General features: G+C 33.4%; 5 protein-coding genes across 5 annotated transcripts; all 5 read left to right on the top strand.

Moving 5' to 3' along the window:
* The first annotated feature begins 1,209 nt into the window (after nucleotides 1-1,209).
* On the top strand, nucleotides 1,210-3,634 carry LOC105642280 (protein NUCLEAR FUSION DEFECTIVE 4). Its single transcript, XM_012227057.4, has one exon. The coding sequence runs from the start codon at nucleotides 1,502-1,504 to the stop codon at nucleotides 3,356-3,358; it is 1,857 nt and encodes a 618-aa protein (XP_012082447.1). The 5' UTR covers nucleotides 1,210-1,501; the 3' UTR covers nucleotides 3,359-3,634.
* A 2,880-nt stretch (nucleotides 3,635-6,514) lies between these two features.
* On the top strand, nucleotides 6,515-10,803 carry LOC105642281 (Protein phosphatase 2A regulatory B subunit family protein). Its single transcript, XM_020682509.3, has 2 exons — nucleotides 6,515-8,190; nucleotides 10,233-10,803. The coding sequence occupies exons 1-2, from the start codon at nucleotides 7,030-7,032 to the stop codon at nucleotides 10,554-10,556; spliced, it is 1,485 nt and encodes a 494-aa protein (XP_020538168.1). The 5' UTR covers nucleotides 6,515-7,029; the 3' UTR covers nucleotides 10,557-10,803.
* An 878-nt stretch (nucleotides 10,804-11,681) lies between these two features.
* On the top strand, nucleotides 11,682-14,773 carry LOC105642282 (uncharacterized). The gene is made up of 4 exons (XM_012227059.4): nucleotides 11,682-12,066; nucleotides 12,150-12,260; nucleotides 13,352-13,420; nucleotides 14,519-14,773. Exons 1-4 carry the CDS (start codon nucleotides 11,920-11,922, stop codon nucleotides 14,567-14,569), a joined length of 378 nt encoding a protein of 125 aa, XP_012082449.1. The 5' UTR covers nucleotides 11,682-11,919; the 3' UTR covers nucleotides 14,570-14,773.
* A 953-nt stretch (nucleotides 14,774-15,726) lies between these two features.
* On the top strand, nucleotides 15,727-17,841 carry LOC105642395 (F-box/LRR-repeat protein At3g58900). Its single transcript, XM_012227213.4, has 3 exons — nucleotides 15,727-17,017; nucleotides 17,275-17,448; nucleotides 17,547-17,841. The coding sequence occupies exons 1-3, from the start codon at nucleotides 16,016-16,018 to the stop codon at nucleotides 17,814-17,816; spliced, it is 1,446 nt and encodes a 481-aa protein (XP_012082603.1). The 5' UTR covers nucleotides 15,727-16,015; the 3' UTR covers nucleotides 17,817-17,841.
* Nucleotides 17,842-18,717: 876 nt separating this feature from the next.
* On the top strand, nucleotides 18,718-19,918 carry LOC105642283 (transcription factor MYB27). The gene is made up of 4 exons (XM_037638970.2): nucleotides 18,718-18,960; nucleotides 19,039-19,168; nucleotides 19,264-19,361; nucleotides 19,451-19,918. Exons 1-4 carry the CDS (start codon nucleotides 18,825-18,827, stop codon nucleotides 19,804-19,806), a joined length of 720 nt encoding a protein of 239 aa, XP_037494898.1. The 5' UTR covers nucleotides 18,718-18,824; the 3' UTR covers nucleotides 19,807-19,918.
* Nucleotides 19,919-23,888: the final 3,970 nt, after the last annotated feature.

Raw genomic sequence — 23,888 nt, forward strand, 5'->3', positions numbered from 1 at the left:
TGGATTCTACATATTTTGCACCTATTCTGTTCATTTTATAGGATTTGACTCGATACATGTGGAATAATCACATTCAGATAACTTATAACATATCACAATATTTTCATCAGAATGAAAATTAGCAGCCAATATGCGTAAAGATGAGAATGTATATTCAATCTTCGAGATATACATTTACTAAAAAGGTAAAAAATAATTATTATCATTAGACCAACATATTAATCAGAGTTACAATTTCTCGATTGAACATATGCAGAAATTAATTTTTAACTGAATAATTGAGTAACAAACTAATAATATTATTCATATTTAGGAATAGATTTTCTTTTTGTCTCCTATCCATAATTTCCTTTTCACATTACTATTAGAATTTATATTTTGACTAGATAAACAAATTTTATTCTTTATTCCTTCTACTTCTTTACAAGATTCTTTGAATTATACAACAGGAATAACTTTATATTTCCAAAAATTGACTAAAAGATAAAATGCAATCAGTCTAATAATAATAATAATAATAATAATAAATACTATATATCATGCTTTTTATATATGGCATGTATTTTCCATACAAAATTCTTATTCTTGCATACGTAGATTAATGATGCAATAAAAGAGATGTAATTATAATGGTAGGATTTATTTTAATAAAATTAAATGGATAAAATTAAGATGAAGATCATAATATCACAAAACTTCTATTTTCAGAATCTTTGAATTCAAAGAGCATCCAATAAAGAATACATACTATTGTTGTTTTGGTAGGTACAATGAAGAATATCGTTCTAGAAATCAAAATACAATTAGCTAACATTTGCTCGATTAGATACATCATTATCTCATAATTAGTTAATCAATGCTCACTAAAAATTTACCATCCAAATCAAAAAGTATACTTAATGAGTTTTTCCCAAATCTACCAAATTACTCTAATAGCAAGAAATTTATTAATTTATACAACGGAGTTGAACGACGGAGAAAAAGGGTGTTAAAAGGTGGTTTCAACCCGTAACCGATAATAAAAATTTGTAATTTTGCTCCTCTTGTATTTTGAATTTTTATTTTCACACCTATCTTTTTATTTCTGGCTCGGTCACTTCTGTGTATAAGTCGTATATACGAGTGGCATGGAAAGACAGTTCATACCTCACAGATATGGAGGGAGCTAACAAAAGTTGTGGACGTAATTGTATATGTATTGTCTTGTCTTTTCCCTCGTCATATAATTGCAACATGTTACATGTGTGATCCCATAACATTTTGATCTCCTCATCTTTTAAATCCTACCTTCTAGGAGAGCCCACCGCCCTACATTTCAACTCCATTTGAAACTCTCCTTATGCTTATTCTCATCTCACCTTTGAGCCCAACAAAGTTAGTACCTTCCCCTTCTTTCTGTGTATATATACACTACTAAGTATTGTTAACCAGCTCAAATCATTAGCCACTCCACTCTTACAGATTCTTTATAACATTTCTTGGATATTTCTATATATATATAATGGTGGAGGCTTATTTCACCGGCAGCGGTGGTGGGTGGAGAGAAATGAAGGGTTTTTTCTTGAAAATGATTTTGGGAAGATGGTTTATGGTGTTTGCCTCTATTTTGATCATGGCTGTGGCTGGTGCAACTTACATGTTTGGTTTATACTCTAATGATATCAAAACGTCATTAGGTTATGACCAAACGACACTCAATTTGCTTAGCTTTTTTAAAGATTTGGGTGGTAATGTAGGAGTCTTGTCAGGGCTAATCAATGAAGTTACTCCACCATGGGTAGTTCTGTCAATTGGAGCAATAATGAATTTCTTTGGTTATTTTATGATTTGGCTTGCTGTTACTGGTCATATTCCAAAACCAAAAGTTTGGCAGATGTGTCTTTATATTTGCATTGGAGCTAATTCTCAAGCTTTTGCTAATACAGGAGCTTTAGTCACCTGTGTAAAAAATTTCCCAGAAAGTAGAGGTGCTGTGTTGGGGTTGTTGAAGAGCTTTGTTGGTCTAAGTGGAGCAATTTTCACTCAAATTTACCATGCTTTGTATGGATATGATTCCAAATCTCTTATCTTGCTTATTGCTTGGCTTCCTGCTGCTATTTCCTTCATATTTCTCCGTACAATTCGGATAATCGAAGTCGTTCGCCAGGCAAATGAGCTTAAAATTTTCTACAAGCTCCTCTATATTTCACTTGGTCTTGCTGGTTTTCTTATGGTTTTAATTATCATGCAGAATAAGTTCAATTTCACTAGAATTGAGTACATTGGTAGCTCTTCCATCGTTCTTTTACTACTTTTTCTCCCAATAGTTGTCGTCATCAAAGAAGAATACCACGTCCGGAAGTCCAAGAAAGCAGCTTTGGCTAACCAGTCTTCAATAAAAGTAATAACTCAAGAAAATCCTTCCTCAGTAGAAGTATCATCATCATCACCACCGCGGGCACAACCTTCTTGCACGAACAACATTTTCAACCCACCAAATAGAGGTGAAGACTACACAATTCTGCAAGCACTTTTTAGTGTTGACATGTTAATACTATTCATAGCAACAACTTGTGGGGTTGGCGGAACATTGACAGCCGTTGACAATCTAGGTCAAATTGGCAACTCTCTTGGCTATCCAAGCCATAGCACCACAACCTTCGTGTCACTAGTTAGTATATGGAACTATCTGGGTCGAGCGGTGGCTGGTTTCGCCTCTGAATTCTTGCTAACAAAGTACAAAATCCCTCGTCCTCTATTATTCACACTTGTTCTTCTTTTCTCTTGCGTTGGTCATCTTCTAATTGCTTTTGGTGTTCCAAATTCTCTCTACTTCGCTTCAGTAATTATTGGGTTCTGCTTTGGAGCTCAATGGCCATTGCTGTTCGCTATAATATCTGAAATTTTTGGCCTGAAGTATTACTCAACTTTGTATAATTTTGGTTCTGTCGCTAGCCCAGTTGGTTCATATATTCTAAATGTGAGAGTGGCTGGCCATTTATATGATAAAGAAGCATTGAAGCAAATTGAGGGTTTAGGCCTAAAAAGAGAAGCAGGGAAGTACTTGACATGCAGCGGTGTGCAGTGTTATAAAATGGCTTTCCTTATAATTACAGCAGCAACTCTGTTTGGTTGCGTTATTTCCTCTATTTTGGTGGTTAGGACAAGAAAATTCTACCAAGGTGACATTTATAAGAAATTTAGAGAGCAGGTCAAGGATACTGAGATTGGTCAAACAGTTTCAAGTGGAGCTGGTAATGTACAGTTGAAAGAGATTAAATCACAAGTACCAGTGGAAGGCGCCGGAAACGGTCATGGAAACCCGAGCACCGGCAGTACTACCACCTTGGCCGCCGGTTCCATGGTTGACCAAATTTAGTTATACTGATCAATTAGATGGTTAAATTAACAATAGTAGTATTGTTTGCTATTATAACGTTTAGAAGAGACATAAATGTTAATTTATATACTTTTACCTTAATATCTAAATTATCAATGGCCCACACGGTCTGGTCCCATACGGTTTGGTCTAAAACGCGGTAGGAATCAAAAATTAAATTGCCGTTCAGTGGAAACGACAAAATTAGAGCATGCGAAAAGGACTTGTATACTTTGGCCAAAATGGAAAGTAATAGAGACAGAGACATTACATTTCTGGGTTTTTTCTTTTTCCTTTTCAAATTTGACAGGTTAAAGGTTAAAGGTTAAAGGAGTTCTTTGGTTCATTATTTCTTGGCTGGTCTTCCCTTGCAAGTCTTTTTTCATAATCAAAAATGAACCCCACCATTATTAATAAACGACAAGGAAATTTTAAATTTTGATGTAGTTTGATTGACCTTTATACATTGGAATGATGTCGGAGGCTTGTGTTTTAGGCAAAAAGGCAATCCACTAACCACGGTTGTGGACAGCCACATGGAATGTGCTTGTCCATAGATAACGTTAGGTTGAGCTTGTTTTTTCGATAAATAATTATATTATAAAATATATATATAACGGACAATAATCTTCCTAAAATATAAAAAATTCTATAATATTCTTAGTTTTTGAATAATTTATTAATAATTTAAAATAATTAAAATAATTAAGTTTTTAATAATTGATTATTAATTAATTAAAAATAACGTTATTAAAAAAAATGCAAGTGTTCTTAACCTTGTATGCGCAAATGCACATGCATTTTGGGTCAGGCTTAGAATAGCTTTATTTTCGGGCCAGCTTTTAAAGTGAACGTTGTCAATAAAGCCCAAGCCCAACGTCAGAGTTCTGCCAAAAAAATGGGCAGGTGGCCCGTAGCCGGTAGCCCGTTAGTGCACAATCCAGCAGCAGCAGGGGGATAATTTGCAAATCAAGTAATATTAGAGTTAGTTAATTATTGTACATTAATACAAATCGCTTTTTATGTATATTTGACAAGAGTGCAAAAGGCTAGCATTAATTAATTGCACATCTTACATCAGCTAATACATATATTATCTTAATTGGATAAGAACAATATCATTATCTTATCATATAATTAAATTATTAGAGCTGTAAACTTATTTGACTTAAACATATTTTTGCTATGGAATTAGCAATGCAATCTTGACAGACCAGGTAGACTAGTTAAGACAAATATACCTAATACCTCCTATCATACTTTCGGCATAAGCGAAACACCGATCAGACTACATTTGATTTGCTACTTCCAAAATCATTTCATTCGAATATAATAAACCACATGTATGCAGAGTCAATTAAACACAAATTCTACACTTTGCATCACAGCTTTCCCATTTTTTATAAAGACTTTTTTGTTTTTATTTGTTATTATATGCATGTTTAGATATTTCCATGTGATGTCATAATTAAGAAGCCTTTAACTAATCCTTCATGCTTTAATTAAATTGCATCATGAAATGGGATGGAAGATAGAAAAGGTCAAACTAATAGAATTTGACTTTTTCTCTTAATCGGGTTTAGAACATGTAAGCAAAAAATTTCCTAAATATCTTCAAATATAGATATTCAATTAAAATAAAAAAAATAACAATAGAAATAATGCAATTTTTAGTTAATTATTGTACACCAATACAAATTGCTTTATTTATGTTGACAAGAATCCAAATGATTAGCATTAAAAAATTGTATTACATCAGCTATAATATATATATATATATATATATATATATATATTGTCCACTTACGGATTATAGCTCAGTTGGCAAAGCAGGCTGGCTGGATATATAGAAAGAGTTTTCGAGTTTGATTCTTCAAGAGAATCGAGGAGCATTAATTGTGATTAAGCCCCGGGCCAGATTAGGCGGTCAAAGGAAAATTAAATCATTTTTTGACAAAAATAACTTTCCATTTTTTAGAGAATAAAACATTTTTCGGACATTGAAAAATCTTATAAGTCCATATTTGTTTAATTTATTAATCATTATAGTCATTGCCACCATTCACTATTTACTATCGGCAGCTTTCATAATTTTTTTTTTGCATTTTTCTCATATTTAACAATAAAAATTTTAAATTATAGAATTTCTATTATTATTAATATTTTTAATGATCTTATGAGATAAAAATTTTAATATTTTTAATTAATTTTCAATATTACAACCAAACAACAGAAAATAAGTCATTTGAAAAATATTTGTGAAAGAAAATATTTTCCATAGAAAATATTGTTCAGCAAATTATTTTTCTGTAAATTATTTTACGGAAATAAACGGAGCACTGATATTTTTTCTTTTGTACCAATAAAAATAAATCATGCAATACTTAACCCTCTTATCAAGTTTAAAATTATGATTTACATATCTAATAATTAATTTTATAATTGATTAGTAAATTTAACCTTAAAGATATTACATTTATGCTTTTTTTTTTTCCTCTAGCATTGTAAATGAATCGGGCATAATTAAGATTTTATCAAGCTTTAACGAGCTAAGTTAAAGGTATACTTAAGCTCAATTTAAATTTGAGAAGTTCGAGTTCACTCGTTTAAAAGTGTAAATTCGAAATATGTTGATTTAAAAAAAAATTAAAGCTCAAATTCAATTTATTTACAGTTTATAATATAAAAAAAGAATTGTAATTCGTTTACAAAATCATTTTTTATGATTATCTAATACTTTCAAGCTTGGTTCATTAAACTTTTCAAAGGTATTTAAACAATTTTTTAACCCAAAACTTTGATAAGGTCTGTCTTATTTACACTACTATTTTCATATTTTATAATTCACGTGAACTGAAGGAACAATATCTTTTTTATTATTCAATTAAAAATTAAAAATACAGCAAATAGGAATTAAAAAAAATAACTCTCGGATTATATTTTGCTGGAAGAGTATTAATTAAAACGTAATTTAGTTAAATTATATATAAATATTTTAAATTATGGTAATTTTAATTATTTTCTTAATTTTTATGCAAAATTGAAAACGGTTTAACAGAGCAGAGAAATATAGTAGTAGTTATTAGTTAATTAATTGATAACAAGATAAAACGATCCTTTAAAACAACTGTTTACAACTAAAAAGCGTTTCATTATGTAATGATTGCTTTACAAAAATTTCCCTCTGGTTTGGTTTAGTCTTCGTTTTCCTTAATTATCCTTATTCTCTCTCTAAAATTATCTCCTTTCCTTTCACCCTCTCTAAAATTTCTCATTTGTTGTTTTTCCTCTTGCTCTCGCCCTCTCTCTCTCTCTCGCGGAGTCTCTACTCGGATTAATTTTCGCCGTCCGATCACCTGACCAGCATTCCGGCGATCGGTTTCAAATGACTCGCTATTTGGATTCACGTGAGGACAGATTCTTCTGCGTTTCGTTTCGTAAATCGGTACAATTCCTTTCTAATTCTTATATCAGATCCATTTGTTTATGATTTGTTATGGCTGGATCAATCATTTGATTTGATCCGCTTTTAAGGATGGTTATTATTCCATGCATGCCGATCCATCGGAATTCGACCGAGCATCCCCGCCCGGATCACCGCTCGGTTCCTTTCTAATAATATTAGAATTAGAGATATTAATTGTAGGGTTAGGGTTTGTTTGCATTGAGAAATGTTGAAGAAAATTATTAAAGGAGGGCATAAGAAGCCCTCCAAATCTGAAGCTAACGATTATGCGTTTGGGCCACCGGGGCCCCGCAATACTGGGTCGGGTCCTGCTTCAAATGTGGTGGTTAACCATGCGTCACGTACTGGCCCTGGCTCAGTAAGTCCTAACACCGGCGCGTCAGTCGTGGCCCCGCCACCAATGAATTCTATGGAGGCCCTCCCTCTGTTCCGGGATGTGCCTATGTCGGAGCGACAAAATTTGTTTCTCCGGAAGCTTCAAATCTGTTGCTTCCAGTTGGATTTTAGCGATACACTAAAATCTGTCCGAGAGAAGGAAATCAAAAGACAAACGCTATTGGAATTAGTGGATTTTATTCAATCTGGGTCTGGAAAAATAACGGAGACCTGTCAGGAGGAAATGATTAGAATGGTTTCGGTGAATATACTCCGTTGCTTGCCCCCTGCTTCTCATGAGAACACAGGTCAAGAAGCTAATGATCCTGAAGAGGATGAGCCTTATTTAGAACCCTCGTGGCCTCATTTGCAGCTTGTTTATGAGCTTCTTTTAAGATATGTTGTGTCATCTGATACAGATACAAAGGTTGCCAAGAGGTATATTGATCATTCCTTTGTGTTGAAATTGCTTGATTTGTTTGATTCTGAGGACCTGCGAGAGAGGGAGTATTTGAAGACCATTCTTCATAGGATTTATGGCAAGTTCATGGTGCACCGCCCATTTATTAGGAAGGCAATAAATAATATATTCTATCGGTTTATATATGAGACGGAGAGGCACAGTGGCATAGGGGAACTCTTGGAGATTCTAGGGAGTATTATAAATGGTTTTGCACTGCCAATGAAGGAGGAGCATAAACTGTTTCTTGTAAGGGCACTTTTACCACTGCATAAACCGAAGCCAGTATCTCTGTATCATCAGCAGCTGTCTTATTGTATTGTCCAGTTTGTTGAAAAGGATTACAAGCTTGCAGATACAGTTATTAGGGGTTTGTTGAAGTATTGGCCTCTGACTAATTGTCAGAAGGAAGTTCTCTTCCTTGGAGAACTTGAAGAAGTGTTGGAGGCAACTCAGTCTGCAGAGTTTCAGCGCTGCATGGTTCCTCTTTTCAGACAGATTGCTCGCTGCCTCACTAGTTCCCATTTTCAGGTTTGTGAATGCTACCCTTCTCTTTAGAGCTATGCTTTTAAATATGTAATTTGGGAATTTGGATAATTTGGTTCTGAAGGGTGCCTTGAGATGTATTTATTATGTGTTTAGAAATCTAAAATGCTAATTTCGTTATTAAGATAAAAGTTCATGCATTTCTTAGACCAGGTTTTTAATGGTTTCCTCTATTGCCTGTTTTTGTATATGTATTGCATTTTCAATTCTTTGTTTCTTTTCCCATGTTACACACTTCCTCTTTTTGATTCATGCCTTGCACTTGTTATATTGCCTTGTATATTGTAATTATTGCTTCTGTATATTGAAGTGTAATATTTTCAAGTTTAGTTGCAATTTGTTCTGTTGGCTGCATCGGTTGTGGTACCATGGATTTGGCATTTAATTCTTGTCTTCTTGTTTTATGATAGTAATATACTATATAGGCTGACATTCTCTTGGGAGGTAAATTGGAAAAAAAAAAAAAAGAACATTACTTACTATTTGTTGGGGGAAGTTTCTTGCTTAATATTTTCAAAAGGTAGCCATCGACTTTGCTCATGGGTTTCTTTTACTTCCCATTAATCTGGTGGTGTTTCTTCAATTAGTATTAAAATTCATAGGGAGACATAAATGCCCATCTAGTCAGATATAATTTGTGGATAACTAACCACCCAATGGATGAGGTGGTCTTCTGTACTTCATGCAATTTAACTATTTTAACTTATTTATGCCCTTGATTAATTTGTTTTGACACTTTATTTCTAGTAGCACTGAATTTGCACTTTGAGTCTCTTGGTTGCTTGCAGTTGTAATTATTCATTATAGTTGTAGTCTTGCCTTTAGTATCAGGCTTTTGATGAATCTTAAGGGTTTTTCTCTTAAACAATGTACAACGCTGTTAATTTGTTAAAAATTAATCTAAAAATTAATGAGATTTGAAGTGGATTTATTCTTAGAATATGAGTTATTCTATCTATCTACGAATTTAATTTTAAATCCTATCAGAGTTAAGAATGCATGTGCATTCATTGGGGTTTGGCTTCAGAAGTCTTTTGCCAATTCTCTTATTCCAGTGTAGTGGAGTTCCCCATACCAATTTGTTCCAACAACCATTATTCTGTCTCTTTCATCTTGTTCGCACATTTCCTATCTTTTATTCAATAGCTGATGAGCAACTCAGATTGCTGCCTGCTTGTTGCCATCTAAACTTCAGTTCATCCTACTCCCATCCCTCGAGAATTTTTTCTTAACTACTTAGTACCTAATGAGTATGCTGTTATTATATAGTGCATGTGGTGTGGCTGTGTTGTTTCTTAGCTTTTGTTTCCCTGAATTTTATGCGTTCTAGCAACCATATGACAACATTGTAACAAATACAAGATTAAGAATTTCCTTATACCTTCACATTGCTTTCGCTTTGTTTCTTTTTCGCATGATATTAGTCTGGACTTACTTGGTCAGTTCTAGCAATCCCAGAGAACTTGCGCAGTTACTAATGCACTGTGATTTTATACTGTAATATCCTATTTATGTTGAGAAATATTTGGTCCTGTAAGGTGAGTCATTAACACCTTCATCATACAAATGGTACATTTGTAATATATTTTTAGGAAAGCCACTATGATTCTTTGATGAGCTTAGGACTTAGGAGGTTTCTTATCAGTTGGCCTGAAGTTTACCTTTTCCACCTCCAATTTTTCCCTAATATGTCTTCTCCCTTAAAACTGAAACTGGTTTTTTTCCGAGTTTTTCATGCTCTTATCAATGAACTATACTCTGGTAAAGCTGCATTTGGTGTTTTAAAATGGTGTTCAATGTCATATCATAGCAACATTAGCCATGATTTGATTCTGTAGGGAGCCTCCCTGAGGTAAGAATAATGTTAAAAATACTAAAGTTTGATATCTAACTTTGTTCATGGCTTTATGCTTTGTTATGTTGAGCGATAAAAATTCCTGGAGTAATCTGAAGAGATGTAAATCTGAATCTGAGTAGCATCTTCCTTTTCAGTTAAAAATTTTGCTTAGGCAAGTTGTGTGTTGCAGGTTGCAGAAAGGGCCCTGTTTTTGTGGAACAATGAACACATAGTGAGTTTGATTGCCCAGAATCGTAGTGTGATATTGCCAATAATTTTCGAGGCATTGGAGAAGAATATCCGGACTCACTGGAACCAGGCGGTTCATGGACTTACGGTTAATGTTCGGAAAATGTTCTTGGAAATGGATGCTGAGTTGTTTGAAGAGTGTCAGAGGCAGTATCAAGAGAAAGAGTCTAGGGCCAAAGATGTGGAAGAGCAGCGCCAATTAACATGGAAGAGACTCGCTGACGCAGCAGCACAGAGAGGGGGAGAAGATATGGTCACTGTTTGACTGATTTCTCTGGGTTGGGTGATCGATCCACCATAAACAAAAATGTGTGGATTGGAGACTAATGCGAGTTCTCCTCCCCATTTTGGTGCTATTCTTTTGCAAATTTTTTTTTTCTGTTTCTTGTTCATCTTTTATTTTTTGATCTCAATCCAATCCCTAAAAGATATCAGAAATAGCAGCCATAAATGTAATTTAAAATGTATTGAATGTTAGTAATATGCTGCACATGAAGAATGATTTGTGAGTATCTCTTATGATTTCTTTTTTTTTTTTTTTTTTTTTTTTTTTTTTTTTTTTTTGCTCTTATTTTTCTTCTTTATTTTATAAGAGCTCTTACTCTGCTGAGATTTTGTTGCAAATGAAGTAACTTTTTTTCTCTCTTTTTTTCTTTGGAATAGGGGCTGGGAATTTTAATTAGGGACTTCGCACCAATAAAAAGAGTAGATTTGTTGAATCTTCTTGCCTAATGCTAAATTTGTGATAATTGGAAGTGTAAATGAGCAGAGCTCGAAACTCGGCCGATAGAATTTAGTTTGGCTCGATGAAAGCTCGAAGTGGAGTTGAATGGACTTGAAGTTTGAGTTCAACTTAAAAAATTATAAGCTTGAGCAACTTAAAATAATATTATATATATATATGAAGCCTGAAGAGTTTTCGAACTAAATATTATTAGACTCGAGCTTAGTTTGTTTGTTAAATGAACATGCTTGAGCTCAATACGAACAGTTCGCAGACCGAGTCGATTCATTTACACTCCTAGTGATAACGATCATTTTGTATTGTTTTGGTCTAAGTCTATTTTCAAACTTTTCTTGTTTATATAAATTGGCAAAAAAAAAAAATGTGAAATTGTTTTTTAATTTGAGCATTAGCACGGAAATTAGCTTCATAATGAACCAATTAAAAAGCAAATCATCTTTGAAAGATTACTTTTTATTTATTCTTTTTTGCTTGCAAAATAATAAAAGAAAAACTAACAAAAATCAGTTATATGATTTTTTTTCCCCTTCTCTCCTCTCCAATGTGCGAATTAATAAATTATATGATGCCAATGATTGAAAATGAACCGTAACCCACAAAAAATAGTAAAAATAAAAAATGATTGACAATCAATTTTTATATTACAAAAAAAAAAAAAAAAAAAGCTGGAACTCAGGGGCTGAGCTGCTTCAAATTGCAGAAAATCGATTTATCTATCCATTAAATCAGAATTGGCAGTTTCCTCATCTCCTCGTCCGCCCCCCATTCGTTCCTCCCCACATATTCAACTGTTTGTTGATCTTATCTTCCATTGATAAAATCTTAAAACCCTATTACTGAAAGACTAGAAGAAGAAGAAGAAGAAGAAACGAGGAGGAGAGGCATGTCTATCTCTAAAAAGGGAGTTGTTCTTCAACAGGATGCTCCATGGAGAGCCTCCTCATCAAAGCCCCTTCCTAAAATTCATCATTCTCCTGTTCTTCGCGTCTCTCAAACTCCTTATTCAACTTACGCCCTCTCCGTTATGAAGGTTTCTCTCTTCCTTCTCTATTTTTAAGCTGTTGTTAATTTATTCATGTCAATATTTGTTTCTTAACTCGCCGATATCTGCAGCATCCGAATCCGATTGGAAGTGGATTGGCAACAGAAGCCATGGTGGAAGCCGCCGGTCCCGATTGTATTGTCCCTGGCCAAATTACTCCCGTTCGATTACTTGGGCTTAAGGTGCTTTTTTTTTTTTTTTTTTTTTTTGTCTTTTCCCGTCTTAATTTCAAAATTTCCATTTTGGTTTTGATATTGCTATCTTGGAGTAATTTAGTTGATATGCTAGTTGGTGAAATTCTTAGTTTAATTTCTGAGCCTTAAGGAGTCCAACTTTAGCATAAACCTTGGAGGATGAAGGATTCTAAAATTTAGAAGTAATTCCATTTTATTGCATCACTGTTACCAAACATGCTTTTTTTCTATGAAGTATGCATTGATTTTTGCTTTAAATAAAAAAAACTCAGATTTCGGAAGGATCTCTAGTAAAAGCATGTATAATTATGGCCAAGGGCTTTGCCGTTTAGGTCATGATTGGCATGAACTGCATATGAGCTTAGTCCACCATGGCCAACCATCTCTTACAAAATGTTTTTGTATTTTAAGTATGATTTGAAGGTGATGTTGATGGACTGATTAGGCGAAATGGTTCAAGTTTCAGCATAATGTACTATATGAACTTTGCCAGGAATAATTGCTTCCGTAAAGTACCTACAGGCTGCTTACATGACAACGTTAGAATTTCATTAGAAAGTAATTAGCTATAAAAGTGGGGTGTATTGGTTGGTCAGCTAAGCCGAGTTATCAATTCAAGCTAGAATAAGTGTAACAGTGGACAAGATTAGCTGGTTTTTTATTTTTGTTGTTCAGCAGATTACTTAGCATGTGTTATGGATTGTTGCTGTTATATTGATAGTACTCTTAGCTGATATGTATCAGGAGTAGATAAACTGTAATAGGCAAATGATATTCACAAGCGAAACTTGTGTTTCATCTGAGATACTCTTCTCTCTTTGTTTTCTTTAACTTCCTTCCCTTTCTCTCTTTTCTTAGCGATAAAAAATTTGTTTTATAAGCTTTGCCCAAAATGAAAATGGTACATCTCTCTCTCTCTCTCTCTCTCTCTCTCTCTCTCTTTTCTTAGCCATCAGAATTTGTTATATTGTCGGTTTTTTATTGGTGCAGATGCATATAGATTTGCTTGTAGTTTTCTTGTATTGGCCTTCTGTTATTAGCCTCATTATCTAATCATTTTTCTTCTTTTGATTGGACAGGTATGGCCGATAGAAGTTGACCTTAAATTTATGGAACCAGTTGGACGAGAACTCAAGCTGCTTGGAAAGGTAATGCTATTATTTTTAGTAAAAAATATTGTGTTGTAGATTTTTTTCGATCTTATTATCAAATGCATTTTGTGTTTAGAGCCTTACCAATGTGTGGGAAATCACAATCCCATATACTCTACTAGGTTTAGGTACACCATGATAAATTGCAAGACTAGATTGGACCTTGTGCTTTTTGTATGAATATAACCTTTTTTGGAGTCAAAAGAAGGCTGCTGGATTCAGGCATGGTCTGAGGATATTTTGATTCTGGAATCTGGAATGATATCCAAATCAAGGGCAGGTTCAGAAATGCACTTTGCCACTGCATAGTTTAATCCACCTAGTTTGTTTTAGAATGGAACTTGCACATAAATAAAAGAGATGAGAAAACTGACTTAATAGAAACTTAGTAGTCTTATGATTTCTGTCGATTGTCTTGAATAGATAATTACAACTGCTACAATTGTCCAAGCGACTAATATGTGTTGAACTGGAACATTTGGAGGAAATGTGAGAAAGTATTGTTTCTGAGAGCAATAAAAAAGGTTAAGCACTAAGTATGCTCAAATATTTCTGATATATTATTGCATAGACTTGGTGACGAGGTAACAAATAAGATTTTTTGAGTCTCATTCTCATAGATGTGTTACTTTTGCAATAGATCTATGTAGACCTTGCTACTGTTCTGAACTTCCAACAGCTTATGACAGTTGCATGTGGAATAAGGAAACACTACTATAGAGTATACTCCTCAGCATATGTTTTGCGATTTTGATTTTAAACGAACCTGTAACTTGTAGTTTAACTTGCAATAGAGCTTGGTCTAACTGAATTCACCTTTTCTGGAGTGAAGGACATATATGCCAGACTAGGAATTTGGTACTTTATTACTTTGTTCAAGAGGTAATTAAGCACAAGAAAAAACGATATTGATCTGGTCTCAGTTCTTTTACAATTTACTCGCGCAATCATTTGCTTATGTACATGTTGATCTTTGATCATGTCTTTTTATTTTTATAATAAAAGAAAAGTTGGAACCATAAAGCATGCAAAACAAAACTTTGTAAATTATATGAGTCTTCTGATTTTACAATTTAAATATTCTTCTGTATGCAGTTCATGGATAATGCTGTTAACCTCATGAACAAATCATTCATAGATCGCTAGTAGCTTTTGGGTGATCTGGCAGATGCGATTTTGGGAATTTGAAGAGCATAGCCTAGACAACTGGAGTGACTGTAAATAAGATCTGCCTTTGCGCTGTATTTCATGCTTCTAATAACAATTCTCTAGATTTTTGGTTCTTCAATGTTTGCTTCTGGTTCTACAGCTTTTACATCTTTTCTTTTTTGAAAAAATAAATTACATGGATATCTATGTTTTCCCTTTTTTTTTTTTTTTAAAATTGATATGATTCTTCAAGTCCCCTATGGAGCTTCGTTTCTATAACCTGAAATCTCTGTGTACTTCAATTACTGAGTTATATATTGAAAAATAAATGGGAAAGTTCTTTACCTTCTCTATTCCCAGTAAAATTTATAACAAGATTGCATACTTAACATCTGTAATATACACTAAAATTTCTTCCATTTTCTTGAATTGGTTTCAACTTTCAACACAAGCCCAAGTTCAAGGCCCAACAACTGAACCGAGCCGAATTTGCAAGCCCGGTTTTGTCTGAATTCTCGTTTAATCCTTGTTGGGTTCGATTAATTTCAACAAAAAATTGTGGAATTTTTCGAAGTTCTAAAGTTGAAGTTTTAAAATTCAGTATTTTTTTTTTTTTTTTTTTTTTTTTTTATAACTAAACCTTTAAAACACCATGCTTAAGGGGAAATCCTAAAACCGATAGCTTTATTAATTAAAGTTAGGCTATTTATGATGTTATAAATTAAATAAAATCAAACATTTGATTAAATAGAATTTTACTAGAAGATTAAATTTTAATTAATGATAATTAAGTAGTTTAAATATTATATTTATTAAAAAAACATGTTAAACACAAGAAAAATAATAAATTTCAAATATTATTCGCTTCATGCAAAAGGAAAATTATGAGATGGAACCAGTAATAAAAATAAGAGAAAAATTATTAGATTGAAGAGTAATGAAAATAAGAAGGTAGTAGGTGCGGTACAAAACCTTAATTTGGTGCAGTAACAATTTTAATCACATACGTAGTAATCAATTTGTTGAAATATTATGAACTGAAATGATTTTTTCTGACATATTGAGCTGAAAAACATATAAAATTATATTAGGGTTCTTAAAAGAAAAAAAGAGGTAAACTTTTTTTTTTTTTTTTTTTTTGAGAGAAAAAAAGGTAACTTAAAAAAGAAACAAAAAAATCGTAAAACCAAGTCTAAACACACACCAAATCATTATCCGGTTAGGATAAGACTCCAACTAGAAAAGATTTAGTTACATCAAGTGTAAACATAAACCATTACTAATTAAAAGGAAACTTACGCTAAAGTGTAAACACATTCACATTAAATAGAATTGTTCATAACCAGATTTTGTGTTTTAAAAGCCCCAGACAGATAGCAATTTATCGTCATAATCATCTTTAGCCCTAATTTGCATATCATGAAACCCTAGAACAATAGTTTAATGGCTTCGTCTTCTTCTTCAAGAAAGTGCCCCAACACAAACCCAGACAGATTCAATTCTCTTCCAGACCATATTGCTTGCCATATAATTTCTTTTCTTCCCACAATTGATTTCCTTAAGCTCTACATAACATCCAAAACATGCAGAGAATTATGCCTCTCCGCTCCCTCCTTAACCTTCGATGCATCACCGATTGTACATATGTGGAGAAGCAACCGAGATTCTCCATTGTCTCATATCGGAAACCAGTTGACAAAGTTTCTTGCTCAACGTGGTCAAAGAAAGATTGAATCTTTTTGTATTCGTTGGTTTTTAGAAACCCAGCAATTTCATTCAGATTTGCCTATTAGTTGGTTGACGTATGCTGTAATGTCTGGTGTCAAAGACCTTAAAACTGTATTCATTCCAACCTCAAAAACAAACGACTTTTACCTGCCACATTTTCTTTATCATTGCGAGTCATTAAGGTCTCTAGCTCTAGGGTGTACGTTTTTTCGAGTCCGCTGGTTGTTTCCCTCTTCAATTCCGTTTCTCAATCTGGAATTCTTGACATTAGACAGTTTGTGTGTTGAAGGTAGGTCTTTTTGTGAATGGATTTCATCTTGGCAAAGAATTAGGGTAATAGAACTTTTTGAAGTTGATGGGTTAGAAGATATTGACATCAAGAGCTCAGTTTTGGAACGTTTGGTAATTGTTAATCCTTCTTCATTTAAAAATCTGTGTATTTCATGTGAAAGACTCCAAAGTTTACATTTTAAAGCCACACTTCCTTCATTTAAGGCCAAAGGCAGATCATTGAAAATTATTTCTACTCCTAATCTAAAATATTTCACTTGGGTTGGGAATTTGGTCGATCATATTGTTTTGAAAAATTTAGTGCATTTGGAACTTGTTCAGTTGTCCCTTGTCTCCAATGAACATAACTTCCATATTTTGTGCAACAAACTTCTTTCTGGTATAACCAGGACCAAAGAGCTACATCTACAAGGCTATTTTACCAAGGTAAGTAAATTGAAAGTTTCCTACTTTGTTGTTTTTGATTAATTGGTGTAGTGGAGTTGTTAAATATGTGATTTTCAGACCAACAAGGTATTGTTAGGGGTGGTAATGGGTGAGAACACAAATTCGATATACTGAAAAGCGCCCTCTACTGCAAGGGCCAAAAAATTCCCAAAGGGAATTAAACTTCTTGATTATACCATAAAAAAAAAAGATGTGATTTCTACTTTCTTATCAACTAGAGTTTCATATTGTTACAGGATCTTGTCAGACAGGATCTGATAAGTAGTCCTTTGTTTGATACAACTAAATTATGTATCAAGGTCCATTCTTTAGGACATGACTTCTTCCCTCCAGCAATAATATCCCTTCTTCGAAGAATGAAGAATTTGAAGACTTTGTGGATACTATCTGGTTTAGATTCAGTTGCTGAAGTAAGTCAAAGACATGAAAATAACAAACATTTTAAATTTTAAATCTCATTGAATGGCTTTTAGTTGACTCATAACTCTTGTTTCTTTTGCAATTTTAGTTCTCGCCAACGCCAGAAGAAGACTCGTTTGATGTGGGATATTGGAAACGTCAATGTCAAGACTTATCATTTGTTCAAGAACTGGAGAAAGTGGAGATAGAGATCTTTAATGGTGAAAGGGAATTAGAGCTGGCAAAATATTTGCTCCAGTATGCCAAAAACTTGAAGGAGATGGTTATTTTTAACTCATCTCCTTTGGCATCCTGCATAAGAAAGAAAATTAATGAATTAGCTTGCAGTAGTGATATAGTTGTTCTTAAGATAAATTGACTTGAAATCAGCAATTTGAGACACAATAATGGATTGTTTCATATATATTATTTGTATTCATGTCTATTTTACTCTCTAATTTTCAGTCTGACTTGAATTTTTTGAGTGTAAGGCAATTGGTCGAATTGATCGTCATTCATTAATAATTTTTGCATTATTTGCCAATTTGCTATATATATATATATATATATATATATATATGGAGTTTAGTGATTAAAGAAATTAATAAATTTTGGTTCAACGTCGCTGGACTTGTCAACATGGCTGCTAATTACTAGTGAGATTTTACTGATTTTATTAACAAAACCACCAGTAAGAAAAAACGCAAAGCATAGTTCAAATTTTACTGTGAGATTGTCCTAGCTTACTTCACACCAAATTGCAACCATTAAAATTCATCATAATGCCCTTCTCTAACTACAGTAAAAATCTGTAGAAAAAGCTAAGAAAAGATCTGGATAGAGATGACACATTTTGGTTTCCCGCTACATTCCAAAACGCTATCTTATTCCTCCAATTCTTTAGGATTAATAATCATATCCTCTTTAATCTTTTTTTTTCTTTTCAATTATAGTAGATTAAATTAAGTTCCTTCCGTTCCTTACATTTCAAAGAAAACCTAATAATGTTCTACTAAATATAAATGCTCGGGTGTTTATCTCATATAAAAGATTAAGAATTAAAATCCCGACAATTTTTTTTTTTTATTTCTAAGAATTTTCAATAAGAAGAATAAGCTAATAAACTGTTTCGATGGTAGCACTTTTGCAGTAGAACCGATGGACAACCTTTGAAAATTAAAGACAGAATTTTAGTTTTGAAGGTTGAACTCATGTAAAGCAAACAAAAACCAAAGGTGGAGTTCCCACAAATTAGTGTTATCCACGTATGTTGCCCATGTAACATTTTCTGGTCATGACCTTACTTACACTTTTGTCACCTTTGTTACTCCTATAAGAACACTAAAACTCTTCTTTCGATTTACTCAAGACAATCATATATATCATTATGGCTTGTCAAGCAACATCCATTCATGGAGATAAACTGCGTAAAGGGCCTTGGCTAGAAGAAGAAGATGAGCAATTAGTAACTTTTGTTACTCTTTTTGGAGAACGAAAATGGGATTTCATTGCCACTGCTTCTGGTATATATGCTTCAGTTGTCTAACATATATATGGATTTAATTCTTGATTTTCTAAAATGAAGTTTCTCTTACTTTAAGGTCTAAAGAGAAGTGGCAAGAGTTGCAGGCTGCGGTGGCTGAACTACCTCAGGCCAAATCTTAAGCGTGGTCACATAAGTGCTGAAGAAGAACAGATTATTATTCAACTTCACGAGTTATGGGGCAACAAGTAATGTTCTCCAACTTAACACTTCATAGTCCTAAAGACAAGTTCAGTTTTATCAGAAAAAGCTAAAGATTTAGCTTTCTTCTATTTTGTTTCAGGTGGGCAAAGATTGCTCGAAAGCTGCCAGGAAGAACTGATAATGAGATCAAGAACTATTGGAGAACTCATTTAAGAAAGAAAATACAAGCACAAGAAGGTGCAACTCAAAAATTCTTTATATATTATTATTTCTGATATAGTAATATAGTTCTTTTTACTAAAATTATTTCTAATTCTTTTTTGCAGGAAATTTTTGCAAAGAAAACAATGCTAAACAGGATTTTTTGTATCAGAAAGGCGATACAAGTTCTTGGAATTGTAATATGGAAGAATATAAATCTGTTGCAGATAATATAGGAACTCAAGAATCATTGGATCAGTATTATGAATTATCAAGTTTGACCTACTTGAGTTCACCATATGAAACCAGATTATATGATTGGATGTCAGAATTTTCCGGCGATCATGATCAAAGTGAAATGAAAATTCATGGAGATTGCAGTGGTTTTTGTTCTTGTTTCTGTTATCTGCAATGGAAGGCTGAAGATGGTACTGACAATAGCATATTAGATTCCTTAGGCTCTCTTTGGGATATGAATTGAAGTTTTTTTACTCTTCAAATTAACTGAAGGACAATAACTTCGAATTGTAAAATAGTTATGTTGTTAAATATTTCCAATATAAATCCCAAAATTGTTAAGTTTCAAGTTCCACTTCTCTCCCCCTTTGGTCAGCATTTGCGTTCTTTTTCTTGCCAATTCCATTAGGAATATTAAAGGCAAACATTTGATCTTTCAAAACAGAATTTCCAATTTTAGTAGCTAGAATTCTTGAGCATGAAATGTAGATCTTTGTTATTTAATTTTTTGATATTTTCTTTATATCCTCTTTGGAGCATGCAATTCAGGAAATATCACAGTGAGTTGGGCCATTTTATTAATTGTATTCAGTACTAATTTAATTAACAAAATAATAATAATAATAATAATAATAATAATTTTCACCATTATAGAGGAGGGATCATGAGTGGCTAGCTAATCAAACTTTACAGCCATCACTACTCTTATCCTGTTCATGCAACAGACACAATTTTAAATTATAAAAGCAAGCAATGAAATGTGCTCCCTATAATCTTCAGGGGTCAAGAATTTGTCAATTGTGATGACACAAATACAAAGGATAACATAATAAATTATATATAAAAAAAAAAAAAAAAAAAAAAACAAGAAGCATACATGAACTGAACAAACCTTAGTTGATGTCACATGCTTTTAAGGGAAATATCACTTTTCTTTTGTTTTCTTTCCCATTTTTCTTAAAAAAAAAAAAAAGAAAAGAATTCTTGAGAACCCAATTTGGTATACAAACCTACCAATCTACATCACCTTCTTCATATATATCTTTTCAATTACTTAGTACCATAGACTCAAATGGATATAAAGTTCATCAAAAGAGAAATCTTATACAAGTTGCATTTTTATTTTTAAAATATTTAGGAACTAGATCATCTTTATCCATTTATTTCAGAAGTGATATTAAGTTCAATATCTACAATCAACAAACAACAAGTTGGTCGCCATTTTTATTATTTTAATATATATATTTATCTAATGAGAAAATTGCGTTGCATATTCTTTGACGAAGATGGGTGTTGAAGCGTCTAATGATTTTTTAGCTTGATTTTGATTTATTACGTTGTTGCAATGCTCTGATTTGCAATTTTATTATTATTTTTTTTTTATCTTCTTTTCTCAAGAAGAAATCAATCTTATGTAAATTAAGGTTTTTCAGGTTATTTTTACTTGATATTTACTAGTTAGATTGGATATATTTAGAACATGATAGTTCGGATTTAGAAACTTAAAAATGTTAAGTTTTTTCTAAATATAAATTAATAAAATAAATAAAAAAAATTTATCTAATGGAGAAAAGGTTCTCTCTTAGCCATACACCTTTAAACATATATACATGAATTTCTTATACTATATTTTCATGATATTGTTCTTTATTAACATTTTATATTAATTAAATCTGTTATGTTTTGTTCTGGTCTACCTGAAGTTTCTTCCTATTCTCTTTTTAAGTAACAAAAAATGCTATCTGTCTTTGCTTTTTGAGTAAACAAATATTAGTTTAGCTAAAGCAAAAGGGAAAAGAACTGAGTTCTTGTAACATCCTAGTGAGTTGAGTTGAGTTGGGTTGAACCAAACCTGGTTGGGGTAGAAAGAGATTAGAAGTGGACTTATTTGCATATAAAGGTTAGGACTTGTTTGCATTAAAATATACAGCTTGGGTATTAAGTTGTAGCCTTTGTACACTTGAGGTACCAATTGGGGAGTTTACACAGCCAAGTCATTTCATCTAGAGACTACCCGTTCTTATCAACTCACTTTCCCATTTTCCCGTTTCTCCTTCTCTTCTTACTTGTCCCGCCCATTTTCTTTCAATTGTCAACATAGTTAAGCATTAAGTCAACTTCAAGTAAGTAGAATTCCTTGAAGTGTGATGTTATTTCCTATTTCATTTAGTTCTATTGGAGATGAGTTATGAGAATTCTTGTGTATAGGAGAAGAAAGTTCAAAAGGTGCAGAAAAGAGAAGCTGAAACAGAGGTCAAGCTTTTGACGTCAAGGTTTGATATCTCATGTTGTTTACTATTTTCTTTGCATGTAAATTGTGTGGTGTGTTGCTAGTGAGATGATATGTTGCTTATTGTTGAGTGAGAAGAGTGGACATGATGTGAAAACAGGGGATGAATATATGAAGTGGAAACAGAGTTTGCTGGAAATTTTACCAGCAACTTCATCTTGATTTTGAACCCATTTAATGATGGAATTAGGAATTGTCATAGAAGAGTTATTTGTTCCTTTCTGTGTTAGCTTTACACGCGTTTTGGAATCACTCAATTTGGAGTTAGCTATTGAGAGTTATGGCCAAAAGAATACAGACTGCACAGAATCACGTCGCGCGCTCGCGCATGCTGGAAAGCACGTCGCGCTCGCGACTTCCCATTGCGCGCTCGCGACTTGAGTCAGGTAGCTCTCTGACTCTCAATTGCACAACTCGCGCTCGCGAGGATCACATGCGCGGTCGCGACTTTGGCCAGAAGCTCTTTGACTCTCAGTGTGCGCATCTTGCACTCGCGAATCACACAAGCGCGCTCGCGACTTCATCTCGCGCTCGCGACTTGTGCTGCGCGGTCGCGACTTCAGCCAGAAACACACTGACTCTCAGGATGCACAAGTCGCGCTCGCGACTTTCACATACGCGGTTGCGACTTGAGCCAGAAACCCTCTGACTCTCAGTCGCGATTCTCGCGCTCGCGATGTTGCAAGGCGCGCTCGCGACTTATGCTGTGACACTCTTTTGCCTTTCATTTGCTATGTAATTACATTCCTTTGCTCAACATGCATGCATCCAATCATTTTACAACAAAAATACAACATAAGAACATGGATTAAAACAACATACAAGCATTCATATAATGTGAAATCAAATCAACATGATGAACTATGAAGTTATGCAACCATTTATGTGTTATGGTGTTATAATTGACATGTACATAAAAAGCTCCATTGAGGTTAGGTAGAAACCAGGTAGATAAGGCTATGTCGCGACATAGAATAGCAGATCTGCGCCCCATACAGTTTGGAACTCCGGCTACAGGCCGTTGAGTGGATATGATTATACAGGCCATAGCAGCCAAGCATACAGTATTCATACAGTTTATTACACTTATCACTACGGTTTCACTATAACCTTATGGAGCCATACCAATATCTTGACATAACATTACATGAATCATACAGTATCATATATAGAAAGAAAGATCATCAAGGTAAAATGACATTATCATAATACGGGTGATTGTTTGTGCCATATGTGTTTACATGGTTCTTGCTTGCTATACGTGTATGTGCTTAATTACTTCTTTCTATGTTGAGATATCCACTGGGCTCGTATAGCTCAGCGAGTTACCTGTTTAACTCGCAGGTTTTTGAGACTGGTCTAGAGAGCGTCAGCCTACAACTGCAACAGTTCATCTGTAGAAGACACAGTCTTCAGGGTAGCTTCTCATTTTGATGTGTATCTTTTTATATTCCTTTCATGGCATGTACAGGGCACACAGTTGGGCCCATTTCATTTTGTAAACTAGTATCATGTTATGTATATATTCATTACATTATGAATGTAAACAACTTCTGTATAATAAAATAGTCAGTAACCATTATGACATCAGCATGTCAGAACATTTAGTCAACCAGTTTGTAACGTCTCGACTCGGTTCATTCGGGTTAACGGGTGGACCGAGAAGGGATGTTACAGTTCTGTCTTTCAAGATTTAGTTTCTTGATGGGAAAATGTTAATTGTAATGCACTTGTCATTTGAATATCCTTAGGATAATTAATATGGTTAATTAGGTTTTCTATGACATTAGAATTTCCCCACTAAGAGCTGTTTTGTAATTTTAGATTCCGCATGCTTCTTATCATGATAGGCCCAAATCACTTCTTCAATTAAAATAAATAGATATGGCTAAATACATTAAATCTTAATCTCAATTATAATTTGATTAGTCAAGTACTCAAGTGCTTATTTTGTGATGTCATAATTCGAAAATTAAACTAAAATTCTGTGATTTTATTATTAATTAGCTGTTTTATAGAAGGTTAGTGTTTGTTAG

Source organism: Jatropha curcas, chromosome 2, assembly GCF_041381405.1.
Source record: "Jatropha curcas cultivar XTBG-Jc1 chromosome 2, XTBG_Jcur_1.0, whole genome shotgun sequence".
Taxonomy (NCBI): Eukaryota; Viridiplantae; Streptophyta; class Magnoliopsida; order Malpighiales; family Euphorbiaceae; genus Jatropha; species Jatropha curcas.

Excerpts from the sequence above, each read along its gene's own strand:
- LOC105642283 (XM_037638970.2), top strand. The coding sequence starts at position 18,825 with ATGGCTTGTCAAGCAACATCCATTCATGGAGATAAACTGCGTAAAGGG. Across the intron at positions 19,169-19,263 it reads CACGAGTTATGGGGCAACAA|GTGGGCAAAGATTGCTCGAA; the intron begins GTAATGTTCTCC and ends ATTTTGTTTCAG. Across the intron at positions 19,362-19,450 it reads GAAAATACAAGCACAAGAAG|GAAATTTTTGCAAAGAAAAC; the intron begins GTGCAACTCAAA and ends TCTTTTTTGCAG.
- LOC105642280 (XM_012227057.4), top strand. The coding sequence starts at position 1,502 with ATGGTGGAGGCTTATTTCACCGGCAGCGGTGGTGGGTGGAGAGAAATG.
- LOC105642281 (XM_020682509.3), top strand. The coding sequence starts at position 7,030 with ATGTTGAAGAAAATTATTAAAGGAGGGCATAAGAAGCCCTCCAAATCT. Across the intron at positions 8,191-10,232 it reads TCACTAGTTCCCATTTTCAG|GTTGCAGAAAGGGCCCTGTT; the intron begins GTTTGTGAATGC and ends TGTGTGTTGCAG.
- LOC105642395 (XM_012227213.4), top strand. The coding sequence starts at position 16,016 with ATGGCTTCGTCTTCTTCTTCAAGAAAGTGCCCCAACACAAACCCAGAC. Across the intron at positions 17,018-17,274 it reads TACAAGGCTATTTTACCAAG|GATCTTGTCAGACAGGATCT; the intron begins GTAAGTAAATTG and ends ATATTGTTACAG. Across the intron at positions 17,449-17,546 it reads GTTTAGATTCAGTTGCTGAA|TTCTCGCCAACGCCAGAAGA; the intron begins GTAAGTCAAAGA and ends TTGCAATTTTAG.
- LOC105642282 (XM_012227059.4), top strand. The coding sequence starts at position 11,920 with ATGTCTATCTCTAAAAAGGGAGTTGTTCTTCAACAGGATGCTCCATGG. Across the intron at positions 12,067-12,149 it reads ACGCCCTCTCCGTTATGAAG|CATCCGAATCCGATTGGAAG; the intron begins GTTTCTCTCTTC and ends CGATATCTGCAG. Across the intron at positions 13,421-14,518 it reads AACTCAAGCTGCTTGGAAAG|TTCATGGATAATGCTGTTAA; the intron begins GTAATGCTATTA and ends TTCTGTATGCAG.